Source organism: Panthera uncia, assembly GCF_023721935.1.
Source record: "Panthera uncia isolate 11264 chromosome D3 unlocalized genomic scaffold, Puncia_PCG_1.0 HiC_scaffold_8, whole genome shotgun sequence".
NCBI lineage: Eukaryota > Metazoa > Chordata > Mammalia > Carnivora > Felidae > Panthera > Panthera uncia.
Window position 1 is genome coordinate 40,021,933 of NW_026057586.1, and position 15,532 is coordinate 40,037,464.

The 15,532-nt window shown below is 34.0% G+C and overlaps 1 protein-coding gene across 6 annotated transcripts in view; it reads right to left on the reverse strand.

Annotated features, from left to right (window-relative positions):
• Positions 1-1,431: 1,431 nt before the first annotated feature.
• RNF138 (ring finger protein 138) overlaps positions 1,432-15,532 on the reverse strand; it is a 29,979-nt gene continuing 15,878 nt past the window's right edge. For 5 of the 6 annotated variants that reach the window (XM_049619544.1, XM_049619539.1, XM_049619540.1 and 2 more), the window contains 4 exons: positions 6,011-6,067; positions 5,059-5,170; positions 3,416-3,523; positions 1,432-1,619 (listed from right to left, as the gene is read on the reverse strand). In XM_049619544.1, coding sequence (XP_049475501.1) covers positions 1,551-1,619; positions 3,416-3,523; positions 5,059-5,170; positions 6,011-6,067 — 346 coding nt within the window. In that variant the 3' untranslated portion in view covers positions 1,432-1,550. The remainder of the gene's footprint in view (positions 1,620-3,415; positions 3,524-5,058; positions 5,171-6,010; positions 6,068-15,532) is intronic. The other variant, XM_049619541.1, reaches the window with a different exon arrangement.

Consider the following 15,532-nt stretch of genomic DNA (forward strand, 5'->3'; position numbering starts at 1 on the left):
TAGTCATTACTGTTTGACTGAAAAAGGTTTTTACAAAACTCCACTTCCAAAATTAACATTTTTATTAAATCAAGTTTAAAAAAAATGTTCACTGTAGAAAAGTCAACAAGGGTTTTAACAAAACCAAAATATACCCTTTCATACAATATATGTATATATTAGCAGCAAACTACTTCTGAGATTTTCTTTTATGTTCTTTTAGTTATTTTAAAGAGAGCATAAACAATGCATGTTAGTATGGAATGTCAACTAATAACACTCTTTATCTTTCATTCTGTGATTTAGGCCTTCTAGTACAAGTTATTTTATGATTCTCATTAATAAATATGAAGAACAAACCCAGTTTTGACTAAAAAGTAGTGAAACAGAATAGCTGGTAGCATCCATCTCATTACTTCATAGTCATGCATTATCTTTGAGAATAACAAATGAGCACCATATAAACAAGGTAATTATGTACGTGTGTAAATTCAATTTTAAGGTGTAATAGTAGCCAACTAGACCACTTAGCATTTGACTGTTACCTTTTAAAAGTTGGGTGATATACAAAATTTTAATCAAATCAGATAAATACGTCAATCCCATATTGCTTGTATATTTAAAAAACCTTAATAGAAATTCTGTAGATAACCTGACAAACTGCATGCATATGTGTGTATATATACATACAAAAGCGTATGCATATATACATATACATCTTTAGCTTTGAATGAATTTCTAAACTGAGATGAAGCCAAACCTCATAGACGTAGAATATATCACCAACTGAAAGTTTCTCATGAAAGTTTCATCTTAGCTAAAGAGAAATACTGGCAATTGAAAACTCTGAGGCCAAAGAGCTGTACTTCAGCTTAATATACTTTAGGTTTACAAATTAGTCAGCCAAACAAACAGGATTTGAAATGACCAACTGCCCACCAAAGAAATTTTTCTCTTAATATTTCCTTCTAGAGCAAAAAGGAAATATCTTTACAATGAACTTTCACTTTTTAAAGAGTTATAATTATTAAAGAAATCTCACTAGTCTTCAAAAATACTAAACATTATATAAATACAATTTTCTTATAGTTGAATTCTTCGGCTAGAATCTGTATTAAAAAAGTTTCCTTTGGATTGTTTCATTTAGCACTTCAAGTCTCCATTCTGCAACTCTGATAACTGGCTCAGATTTGGTAGGTTTATATCAATCACATCTTTCAGGATGTGCTACGGGGTGTTACCTGTGTACAAGAACATCAATGGGAGAACTGCACCAAATTCCAAAAGCAACATAAGGAAAAAGTCAAGAATGTATAATATAAAAAAGTTAAGTACAACAGGGAATCCCTTTTTTCCATTAATGAAATATAATCCTTTCAATATTTTTAAAGAATATGTCCTAACTTTCACTTTTTAGATGGTTCACCTTTATTTTTTAATTGAAAAACTAAATCAAAAGACTGAATTACTTTTATTAATACACACATCAAGTTATTGAAACGGTGACTTCATGTAGTTTCCCCTTAAAGATGGCACTTGCAGGCACAAAGATGCAGAGATGTCTACAGCCTTCAGATGTTTACTTGAAAAGATTCCTCAACAGCAGTTTGATATTGGGTTTCCTCATCTAGCTGAAGATTCTAAAAACAATGACATTAACATGTCAAAAGGAAAAACATACTCACTACTCAATACTTTGCCCAATACATTACACATACTTGAAATGGTTTATGTTTATACTATAATATATACTCTCCTTTAAAATATAAGATTTAAATACCTGAACTTTAATAAGTAATTAATTTCAGTTGTAATTATTTAAGAATAATTGGTAAATACATAGGATCAGCAGAGAATGAAATTTCAAAGTTATAATGACCTTATGATAAGGCCATTAATTAAAAGTACAGTTAAAGGTAACCCACAATCATAAGTGATAAATTCTGTCATCTCTAGAAAAGAATGCCAAATGTCTAAAAATAAATTCATTTTAAAGAAAATGAGCATTTACTGAATTAAGAGCACTGAATGGCAGTTTTTTTTGTTTGTTTGTTTTAAGTTTATTTATTTTGAGAGAGAGACAAAGTGTGAGTCCGGGAGGGGCAGAGAGAGAGAGAGAGCAAGAGCCAGAGAGAATCCCAAGCAGGCTCTGCACTGTCAGCACAGAGCCTGACATGAGGCATGAACCCACAAACCGTGAGATCATGACCTGAGCTGAAGTCAGATGTTTAACTGACTGAGCCACCCAGGCACCCCAAATAGCAGCTTCTTAATAATAACACAAAGCTAAAAACTATTGCTCAATCTTAGTTATATCGCTACTTTCACTTAAACAATTCTGCTTACTATCAATTATGTCCTATTGGTTTGCTTTAATAGGCTTCCACTTGACAGTCCTAATAATTAAAATTACATACTCTTCTGTGGCAAAAAAAACCCCAATCTGACAATTAGATCAAAAGTGGTTCACAAGATAGATTTTTGTTTTTTCAAATCATAGTTCTCCACAGTAAACATTTATTTAAAATGAGAATTTAAGAATCTATAATTATTTCATAAAAATGCTAAAATTATAAGTACATCTGAATTTTACATACATTTGAGTTATTTTAAAACAATATGACTAAATATGCAAATTCCACAAAATAAAGAAACATTTATCAAGAATGATATAACTGCAACATTGGAGAGCAAAGTGTAAATTCTGTTCATTCCATTGTCAGAACTGCACATACCTGTGCTTATTTCCTAAACTGGAAAACAAGTATCAGCCATTCTTTGTCAGGATCAATATTGAATTAGGTAAGGTTTTAATTCACTGAAGTTGAATAAAATGTAATTTCACAATACAACAAATCATCTAATTTTTTTAAAAAATTATGACACATTTAGAAGGTAGAAAGTAACCACATGTTTTGCTTTAGGGATGCATTTTTACATTATGTAACTTCCCTTGTGCACCCTGTTAAAAGCCATCAACTAAGACCAGAATCTACTCAACCTGGCTCCACTTAATAATTAAGCTCCCTCACTTTTAAAAAAGACTGTACCTCATGTGGATACAAGAAATCTATTATAATAAGCAACTTAGTATAAGTTGAGAAATACACTCTCCATCTGTTGAACCATTTTTACTTCTCTAAGCAGGTACAGTTATCCCTTAAATCTAGACAGTTTTCATATAAGTCATCATCTGGACAATCTGGGAGTCTGCTCTTCTTATATTATCTCTCTAGTATAGGATGTGAATAGTAAATTCACCTTTTATCACTCCCACAAACCAAAGTTCACCTAGATTACAAAAACAACAGAACCTGCTCTATAACCATCCAGTATGATACAACAGCTGGTCTCAAAACTCAAGTCTAGATTGAAAAAGTTAACTTAACTTGAATATTTAAGCAGTATTTTCTTAAGCTTAAAGAATTTCACTTACCACAAATTCTCCATAATCAAACTGATGTCTCTGATTTAGATGACTAACGAAATTTCTAGTAATCTGGCTAGGATCTCCCCAAGGAAGAGACACACAAATAGGACACGTCTATAAGAAACAGAATGTTTTAAATAAAAAATAATGAAAATAACCAAACATACAAATTATTGAAAGTATTAAAATAACATAGGCTTATGTTACCGAAAACATTTACATGAAAACCATTTCTAAGATCCAAATTTTAGGAAAAGATCACTTCTGGACCAAATTACCTCAGATAAATTATAGTAATATAATTCAACACAATAAAAAGATCTTATACATTCTATTACTTTAAACTCTGATTACACAACTGTTTGAATAGAAACAACACACCCAATCTTAATTGCTAATTAATAATACCAATCATAGTTGCTATCATTAACAAGTACGTAATCTCACTTGAGCCACAAAGAACTATAATTATTATGACTTTTTTATAAGTAAAATGAAAATGAAGTAAACTTTAAATTGTATCAAGGTTTTAATGAGGACATACTAAAAAGTGAATGTACTGAAATGAAATAAGAAGAAACTTTTGGTAATTGGACTCCAGCCAAAGTCTGTGCAGTGTTAAATACAATGCAGAAACAAAAATCTGCTAGTGTGATATAAAACAAATGAAATCTCTTAAATGTGAGATTTTTCCTGGAGATATCTTTGGCAATTGTATGTTTATTTAACAGTAACTCACCCTCTCCTAATGAGCAAAGTAGGTGGTATCTCCCTTAGTGCTATGTGAGAGTTTAAGGGCGGCCTCAACAGTTACTGAGGTGTATTCTTTCACGCTTTTTTCTAGTACATCCACTAAAACTGCTTAGAAATATCTATAATCCTTAATTTATAAAATTTTCCTTCTACTCTTATTTCTGAAGAAAATATTTATGTATCAAAATGTACAGCTGAAAAGGAAGTATCTCTTCCAGTTCAGTTTCTCCTGTTCCATCCACAGGTGAAATCACTTACCTATGTAACTCATGTTCCAAAAGAGGACTTGTAGGACCATTACCACAATCTTGGAATCCCGCACTCCACTCTGTCTCCCTCATTCATCAAAAAGGTCTCACCCCTTTCTTACACAGCCTCAGAATGGCATCAAAAAGATATGTATGCATCAAAAAGAAAGTACAATTCTTTTCCTTCCTTACTTTATGCATTCATACACTAGATTCTGCAAGGATACAATTAAAAATACCTACTGACTTTATACTTATTTATAAGCGTTTTCACCTGCAGCAGATCCACCAGATCAGACCCAGTCGTTTTGCATTCTCTAGACTAAGAAACCGAGAAGCCCCAATAAAGTTTGGTTCTGCCACTCCTCAAATGAATCCCCAGCTCACCTTTCATTATTTCACTCTCCTCCGGGCTATTCTCCTACATTACCCTTACAATAAGCATCTCCCTTTTTATAAGTGAGTTACTGGAATTTTAAATATCTCGTTTTGCTTCACAGTCATCAATTTTTTGTTGACCTAAACCTACCTTAATGATAATGCCCCATCCAAATTTAAATCAACTCCTTTCCCTTGTACACATGAAATGAAATAAATGAAACAGTGTATTTAAAAATGCAGAAGAATATCTTAAACATATGTACTTACCACAGGAACTATCTGAAATAAGTGATTACTGTTACAGTGATCCAGTAAACGCTGCCTGGTAAAATTTGATTCTTGACACAAGGGACACTTAAAGGTAGGATGCCCAGAAGAGCTATAAAACAATTTTAAATGAATTGTACTTAATTTGAAATTGTAACATAAAAATGATGCTTTCCTATTCTGACCAATTACTGTAAGTTTCTTTTTAAAAAAGTTATACTTATTAGACTATTTAAAATTTTGAAAAAACTATCTTCAATAAATCATCTACAACAGATGTTCCCAAACAATCTCAGTTTACGTACCCTTAACCCTTAAAATGTCTCAGTACATTTTTTTCATGGTGCCTCAAGGCCTAAAACAAAACAAATCTAGCTGTCCCACTTATGAAACAGTTAGGTCCAAACAACTTAAATGTAATCGTTTGTGTAAGGCCAACAGATGTCACTATAACTCCCCTGAAAGTTGTACATATCCTGTGGTGTCCCAGTTTGGACACCCCCGTTATCTAAGAACTCAAAACTTTTAAAAGACTCCCATCAAGATCATATCTTTAGCTTATCCCAGTCTCTAGCAATCAAACATACAAAATTCATAAGAAAAGTGAAAAACAAAAGCATCAATCATCAGAATGATCAACATTTCAAAACATTTTGAGGATCACACATCAATGATGTTTAATACCCCAGAATTTCAACAAGAGACAGTTCAATATTGACAACTCTACCTAAATTATGCATGGAAGAAACCTGACCACAGTGAAAAAGGAGAGCTAAAAAGGAGAGCTATTCTAATTTAATGTGATCTGTAAAAGCATCTGCAGCATTTATTTCTAAATTCCCAACTTTTAGCATTGTCTGATGAATTCACTAAGAAAATTTAATTTAAAAAATCTATTTTTATAAAGTGATAGATATAATTTACTAAAGTAGCAGAATTTTCAAAAGCTTACCTTGTATTCTCTTGATAAGTTTCTGTGTTATCAGACGTAGATGTTTCACTCCTATTACTTAAGAAACATAGAGGGGGAATAGTTAATACTTCAAGTAATAAAGCACATTACAGATTCATTAACTTGAATTGCTAATGAAAATGACTAGTCTGAATTTGTTTTAAAGCCTGAACTTCAAATAGTCCTGAACTATGAAACAATTATGGCATCATTTACTTTTTAAATAAGTTTGAGTAAGACGACTGTTTATTAAGTCCTTATGTCCTTTAAAATTAATTTATGCAATTGCAAATAAATAATATAGAATTTTTCAGGATTATCTTAAATCCATAGCATGGTAATATTTCCCCAGGTCCTTCAGGCTTTCACAGTAAGAGACTCTTCTACCTAATCTACTAAGTTACTGAATGCTGGGGCTGAGGCAAGAATTTGTGAACTTTTTGACTTGTAACTAGGATATGGTTTAAAGCTATGGCCTCCAACGTGGAGTAGGCGTAAGAAAATATTTTTGAAAATATTTAAGAAAATCATTATGTTCATATTTTCCAAAAAGGAACTAGGCTTTCCAACATTTAATATACAGAACCATTTGATATCCTCACTTGGACCCTGTGCCAGAGCCAAATGTCATATGCAGCATTAGAGAAATCCAGAGGAAAGAGTGGGTATATTCTAAATGGGAACTGTCACTTAGGCATTACAGAACTTCATCAGTGTGGTCAATTTTATAGAAACAAGGCCTTTCAATAGCAGAAACATTAAAACAGAAATGAAACAAGAAGTGGGCAAGAAAACTGTACCCTACAGAGATTTTCTCTTATATCTCAACACCACAGTTAAGAGAGTTGTTAAACTTAGAAAACTGGTTATTCATATTTTTACAAAAACAAAAATAAAAAACAAGCAGTACTACCATACCATCTCAATAACAGATGTTATTTTCTTTTTGATTTTTTAAAATTTGTTTTTCATAATAAAGCTATATACAAGAAAGTTGTGTATATACTGTAGGCACCCTTCCAACGACAGCTCCTTCTATGAAGATAACCATGTTAGCTCTCCACACAGATCTTATGCTGAGCGAGCAAGCAAGCTTCCCAGTTTCTACACCCAAAGAGACTATTAAACCACTATTTTCTGCACCTTTCCAGCAGATCTCCTCTGTCTCTTCAGGTAAAGGTGGTATTTTAACAATGTGGATGGAGACTAAACACCTTTTTAAAATAACTCAGTCAGAGACTGCATTTATTAAAGAGATGTTATGATTTTGTCACCAAAAACAGTATGTATCACTTATCTTAAAAAATATCATATCAATATTTTTAAACTTTGTAACAGATTTTTCTAATTGCTTTAAAAATCTTCCAAATAAGGGCACCTAGCTGGCTCAGTCGGTACAGCATACATCTTGATCTCAGGGTTATGAGTTCAAGCCCCACAGTGGGCACTGAGTTTACTTTTTTAAAAATTTAAAAATTAAAAAGTAAACAAAATCTTCCAAATAAAGGGGCTCCTGCGTGGCTCAGTCAGGTGTGCATCTGACTTCAGCTCAGATCATGATTTCACGGTTCATGAGTTCAAACTCCACATGGGGCTCGCTGCTGTCAGCCTGTCAGCACAGAGCCCACTTCAGATCCTCTGTTTCCCTCCTCTCTCTGCCCCTCCCCAACTTGGACTCTCTCTCACATAAAATTAAAAAATAAAATAAGAACATTAAAAATATCTTCCAAATCAGCACAATCACTGGGTTTTGAAGGTGCCCTTTAAAAACAGTTTAACAGGGGCGCCTGGGTGGCTCAGTCAGTTAAGTGTCCAACTCTTGGTTTCAGCTCAGGTCACGATCTCACAGTTTTGTGAGTTCAAGCCCTGTCTCGGGTTCTGTGCTGGCAGCACAGAGCCTGCTTGGGATCCTCTTTCTCTCCTCTCTCTTCCCCTCCCCTACTCGTATTGTCTCTATTTCTTTCGAAATAAATAAATAAACTTAAAAAAAATAAAAGCATTGTTACAACTTCTGATTGCTTTGTAATAACAACTATAACATCATTAAAGAAGATGAAAATTTCAACAAAAGCTCTTTTGACATTTAGTGAGTGAAACTGAAAATTTTAGTAATCTCAACCTATGACATACTCCTTCCATTCAGATCTGTATCTTTTTTGTATGGTAGGTATATTTTTCAGCTATGACAGTCATCAAAATCAAGTATCAACGTAAAGTGAACATAGTTCCAAATCTCTGATTATGTCACAGTGTTTAAGATTTAAAAAAATTTTAGGAAGTACAGTCAACAACACTGGTTTTAGTGAAAGTATTAATAAAACTTTAACAATAAAATATTTTATACCATTAAATAAAGCAAAACTTATTTTAAAGTAACGATTTCGTCTTTATCTCACTTAAATTTTGCATGCTTTATAACATAAAGTATCAGTACTGTAAAAATACATGCATAGTTTTTAAATAAACATACACACAGTAGGAATGCATGCCTGATTTTTTTCGCTGATGAGATATGAAATCACAAAAGTGATTTAAAACATTTTAATATCAAATTTAACGCTCTTTTAAAATGCTTTCTCTCTCTTCCATTGCCCATATAGTTCTGTTTTCCATTACAACTCTCATTATCATCATTCCAGCCCTTTCTAGTCATTTGTATCATGTCTATTACTGGTAGCCTACTCATTTACTCCAGAAACGCATCAATGGGTTCAATAACAGAAAATCTATCACTGACAGTATATTAACAATTAAAATTAAAAAAGATAATTTCATTTGATGCAGAAAAATATCATCCAATAAAATTCAATCTCTATAATGTAAACAAAAACAAAAAAAACCCCTCTGATCATTCACAAAGCTTTTAAAAGTACAAACGCCTAGGGGAACCTGGCTCAATCAGTTAAGCATCCAACTCCTGATTTCAGCTCAGTTCATGATTTGATGGTTCATGGGTTGGAACCCCACGCAGGCCTCGGCCCTGGCAGCCTGGAGCCTACTTGGGATTCCTCTCTCTCTCCCTCTTTCCCCTCATACTCTCTCTGTCCTTTCTCCTGCTTGCACTCTCTCTCTCTCTCAAAATAAATAAACATTAAAAAATAAATACAAATGCCTAGACTCTAGATATCACAATATCTGGGAATGGAGCCAGATGTATATATATATATATATATGTATGTATATATATATATATTTTTTTTTTTTAATTCCATTAAAGATTCTGATTTGAATAGAACCATTTAAGGAGGAAATCTTAAGTTGAGAGTGATAGCATCGTGACACAGATAAAGAATAACTATGTTAGGTTAAAAAAAAAAACAACACTGTAAACATAATAGAAAATTCTAGATGCATTCCCACTTAAAATGAAGAACAAGAAAAAGGTGCCTCCTATTTAATATCAGATAGAGATCTTAGTTAATGCAATAAATTATGACATGAAGCACTAAGAGACAAAACTGTATAAAAAACAAAATAATTTTCCATTTAATAAATCTAAAAAAATCTACCATTATTTGGAACTCTTAGAACTAATAAATCAACAGTTGCAAAATACAACCTTAATGTATAAATCTGTACTAATCCTAATCACTAGGAATAACCACTTAGATTATGAAACAGGAAAAAACTCCATTTGTATATTAACAAAAACTATACACTTTTCAGAAAAGATACAATAAAACATATTTACACATGCTCTAAGCAGATTTCTTTTAGCATATTTTTTAAATGTTTATTTATTTTTGAGAGAGCGCATACACAATGCGGGGAGGTGCAGAAAGAGAGACACAATGTGCAGCAGGCTCCAGGCTTAGAGCTATGGGCTCAAAGCCCAACCCAGGGCTCGAACCCAAGAACTGTGAGATCATGACCTGAGCCAAAGTCGGACGCACAACCAACCGAGCCACTCAGGCGCCCCTCTTCCAGCATATTTTTTTAAAAATGGGAGAGAGAGGTGGGAAAAATCAGTACCATATGATGTCAATTCTCTCCAAATTAATGTATTTTCAATAAATTCAACCTCTATATCGCCTCTGATCAAAATCTCTACAGAGATTTTCAGGAGACTCAAAAGTCTGATCCTAAAATTCATATGGAATAGCAAAGGATCAGTAACAGCAGAGAGTGTTTTGTAAGTAAAACAAGGTGGAAAACTTTCCTTACCTGACATTAAGACTCACTGTTAAAGTCATAGTAATTAAGATAGCCTGATACTAGACAATAAACAAATAGACCAATAGAACAGAATAGAGATGTGTAGGACTGAAATGGCATTGTAAATCAGTGAGAAAAAATGGACCCAATGAATGGTACTGGGACAAATGACTAATCACGTGGGGAAAATTTTTCCTGTCACATTATACATCCAAAATAAATGTGAAAAGCATAACTTTAAAATGTTAAAGAAAAAATATCTTATAACCTGATGTAGGAAAAGATTTCTCAAGCATGACACAAAAAGCAAAAATCATAAAGAAAATAATTATATTTCTATATATACATACAGAAATATAATATATATTTTAGTATGTCAAAAGACACCATAACAAGACTAGCCAAAAACTGAACAAACACATTTGCAATCAGGAAACAAAAGCAAAAACAGACAAGCAGGACTGTCTCAAATTAAAAAGCTTCTGCACAGCAAAGGAAACAAGAAGTGAAAACATGACCTACAGAATGGAAGAAAATATCTGTAAACCATGTACCTGATAAACAGTGAATTTACAAAATATATAAGAAACTCCTACAACTCAACAGCAGACACTACCAACCCAATTACAAAATGGGCTAAAAACTTGAATAAATAATTCTCCAAAGGTAATCTACAAATGGCCAACAGGTATATGGAAAGATGCTCAAGGTCACTAATCATCAGGGAAATGCAAATCAAAACCACAATGAGCTATCACTTCATACCTGTTATGATAGCCATTATCAAAAGAACAAAAGACAAGCGTTAGTGAGAGTGTGGAGAAACTGTATATTGTAGGTGGGAATGCAAAAATGGTGCAGCCACTATAGAAAACAGTACGGAGGTTCCCCCACAAAAAAAACAAGCAAAACTACCATATGATTCAGCAATCTCACCTGTGGGTCTTTATCCAAAACAACTGAAATCAGGACAGTAAAGAAATATTAGCATTCCCATGTTCACTGTAGTGCTATTCATAATAGCCAAAAGGCAGAAACAATCTTGTGAATGCATAAAGAAACAAAGATGTGAATGGATAAAGAAAATGTGGTATATACATACAATGGATTATTCACCCTTAAAAGGAAATCCTGCAAATGAATGAATCCTGCAGATGACAACATGAATGAACCTCATGTTATGCTAAGTTAAATAAGGCCAGTCACAGTACAATTTCAGTTGCATGATTTCAGTTACATGAAGTTAAGTAGACTAGCCAAACTCATAAAAGCAAAGAATAGAATGGTGGTTGCCAGAGGCTACAAGAGGATGAAATAGGGAGTTACTAATCAACATGTATAAAACATAAGTTACGCAAGGCAGGTTCTAGAGATTTGGGGTACAACATTGTGCCTACAGATAACAATACTATTTTATACACTTAAAAGTCAGTTAAGAGGATAGCTAGCTAGCTCATATTAAGTTTGTTTTCCAAATTTTAAAAAAAGGTAAGGGGGTGCCTGACTGGTTCAGTAAGAAGAGCGTGCGATTATTGATCTCAGGGTTGTGAGTTTGAGCCCCATGTTGGGAGTAGAGATTACTTAAATAAAACTTTTTTTAAAAAGGAAAAAAAAGAATTAAAATTATGTATAACTATGCCATTTAATGCTAAATTAAACTGTGATAGTCCTTAAAGCAAAGTTTTCAAAATACTACAGTATCCCATTTCTAGTCTTTTAAAAATATAAAGAAAAACCTCAAGTTCTATGTTTATGTGTTTTACAAAATGGCAAAAAAAAATTTAGTTCTGAGTAAAAAAAAAAAAAAATATATATATATATATAAATATTTGTAATGCATATAATAAAGGATTATCATCCATATTATATAAAGAAGGCTTATGAATAATGAAAACCCATTTCATATAATACTTGTACCAGATTCTTTAATAAAGATTTAGCCACTAAAAATGTTCAACATCTTGGAGAAAAGATGACAATGTAAGATTGCCTTCAACTTTAATTCAGTCTTTGTGAAGAGCTATATTTGGACTAAACTGTATGAATCCACTGATACCTACTTATTAATGTTTACAAGGAGTCAAAATTAGTAGGAAAAGCCTACAAACAGACCAAACAATTTCCAAGGAAGATAAAATGTGTCTGGTATCTTAATGATTACATTCATCTTCCTTCCCACTCCTCCTCATCCTCACTTCTAGAGGCTAAAGAAAACAGAAAGCATGCAGTCTTATACACTAAAATGAGAATTTTATTGTTGTGAGCTACAAATGGCCTTAACTAGCACTGCTATATAGTTATTATGATGAACTACCCCATACTAATGCAATAATTTTGTTAAACATCCTCCAATATTTATTGCTCCATAGTACATAGTTTTACCCTGAATGATTTGACTGAAACTAGTGGGCTAGTTTATTTCGGATTACTCAACTGGAAGTTATACTACTACATACACAGAAAAGGGGACTGTGTCTGTTTTGTTCATCCCTGTACATTCTATAACATGTAGAGTATGCCCAGTAGTTCAGAAAGTATAATAAATCTATGTTGAATTAATAAAATGATCTATGGATTTATTTTGAAATTTCGTTACTACTGAGATAGGTACATGCAAACACCACTTTAAGAATTTCCACAGTCAAGGGGCACCTGGGTGGCTCAGTCAGTTAAGCGTCCGATTTCAGCTCAGCTCATGATCTCACGGTCTATGAGCTCGAGCCCCACATCGGGCTCTGTGCTGTCAGTTCAGAGCCTGGAGCTTGCATCGGATTCTATGTCTCCCTCTCTCTCTGCCCCTCCCCCACTCACACTCTGTCTTTCGAAAAATGAATAAATGCAAAAAAAAAATATTAAAATTAAAAAAAAAAAGAATTTCCACAGTCATGGAGTCAGAGTTTAAACCATCCATTTGTACTTATGAAGGAATACTGTGAACTGTACCCTGAGAAAACATATGTGCTCTACTCTTAGGAAGTCCCTTGACTTTGCCATGGAGAGGTCTTTATTAATAAAGTAATGAATTTTCAGGGTGCCTGGTGGCCCAGTCGGTTAAATGTCTGACTCTTTTTTTTTTTTAATGTTTACTTATTTATTTTGAGAGAGAGAGAGAGAGAGAGAGAGAGAGCGTGCACATGCCCGCACACACACACACACACACACGTGGGGGAAGGGCAGAGAGAGAGAGGGAGAGAGAGAATTCCAAGCAGGCTCCAAGCTATCAGCACAGAGCCAGACGTAGGGCTCAAACTCACAAACCATGAGATCATGGCCTGAGCCAAAATCAAGAGTAGGATGCTTAACCAAGTGAGTCACCCAGGCACCCCACGCATCCGACTCTTGATTTTGGCTCAGGTCATGATGTCATGGTTTGTGAGATGGAGCCCTGCATTGAGCTCTGTGCTGAGCTCAGAGCCTGCTTGGGATTCTCTCTCTCTTTCTGTGTCCCTCCCTGCTCTCTCCCACAGGTGCATTTTCTCTCTCTCAAATAAACTTAAAAAAAAAAAAAAAAAAGGCAATGAATTTTCATAAAATGCCACCAAATCCTCAGCTATTAATTACATGGCTCTGCTCTTTATCAGCAATATAAAATGTATCCTCTCTCCAGACAGAGAGTACTTACTTGACAGAGAGTAAGACCTAAATTCTCCAAACTGAGATGTTTATTAAAAACTTAGCAGCTAGCAAACAATCTTCATGGAGAACTGCATGAATATATAGATCCTGTCCATTCGACCACCACCCCTAGATTAAGCCAGAATATCAGAAATTCAGAGAAAAGCCCCTGGAAGGAAAGTTTTAATACACTGCAATAAGGCATTATCATATGCTACCATGAAGGTCTTTAAATTAGAGTCCTATGTAACGTGTTTTGTATTTGCCACAGAAAGATGGTATTTAACTGCATAGTTTCTTCTTTTGAGGATGCTATGGGCAAAATCATTTCAGTATCACTTTTTTAGTATCAGAAATAGCTGTGTTTCTTATTAGAAACTACTTTGTTTACAATATCATTGATAATGTCAATAACTTAATGGATGTTTTCTTCTTTGTCCTAGCTACTTGGAAGCTGAGAAATATAGTGTATAGGATATTACAATATATTTGGCTACCAACTGAAATCCTTATATACTGGGTATCTTTTGCCCCTCCAGATCTTCTCTCCATTGTGCACCATGCTTTGTGTACTGAGAGACTAACCTGCATCAACAGGCTCCCCTCTCTGCTTCCCAGTTGGGTTCAGCCCAGCAGGCAACTGGGAAGGTAAAACAGGAGAGCTAGGACACTTATTTCCCAGACTCCTTCCCAGCAAAACTGCCTCAGCTGGCTGCATCCCTCACTAACTGTCCTCTCCATATAGCTTTATAGCTTTCTGTCTCCGAGTTCTGGTATTTACTTCCTCCCCTCCCCTGACCCAGAGTACATCACTCACCACTCCTTGTGATTTAGCTGCTCACCCAACACCCTACTCTTTGAAAACAGTCCCTTTACTAAATTCTCCTCAAACTACCTAATTTGAACATACTGTTTCTTTCCTCCCAAGACCTTTACTATATCCTGGCATCATATCTTCTATTCCCTGCCATTAAAAACAAAAAAAAACCCCAAAACAAAAAAAACCTTCTTTTCCTTCCATCACCACTTTCCTTACTAACAATACACAAACCCAATTTTTCCATTGCAATTAGAATTTGCATAGGATATAAAAATGAATAATACCAAGAAGCCCATTCTAGATTTTAAAAAGACAGAATAAACAAATAAATAAAGTGTTAGAGGGTCTAGTTGGAGAACAAAGAAAGGAAGAAATTCTAGAGGTCAGAAAGATTCTACAGATCTAACACTTGGTCTAAATCTTCAAAGAGAAGAAAAAGTCCATTGACTGGCAAAGTGTGAGTTGGAGTGGTGGGAAAAGGGACTACTACTGGTAAAACTACATAGATGAGGGAATAATGAGGGTGATATTTAAAAACTAACATTTACCGAACAAGGTACTACTATTCAATATGCTTTGCCTTTATTGACCTATTTATTGGCTTCCAACCCAACGAGGTACTAATAGTGTCATTACCATCCACTTTTTTTAAACAGATGAGAAAACTGAAGTATAGTTTCCTGCCAAAATCATACAATTACTAAGTGACAGAGCCTGGGACCCAGGCAGTCTCTCCAAGGGTTCATTTTTTTTATATCACTAACTTATACTGCTTCTCAAGGATGACAAGGATATGGTACGAATAATTCAACATGGCTAAAGCATATGATGCAATGATGGGTAACCAAGAAAGAGAAAGGCCAAAAAGGGCAAGGCAAGTGCCAGATCAAAAAGGGCTTTAGAATAAAGAATTCTGTCTTATAAACCAGTTG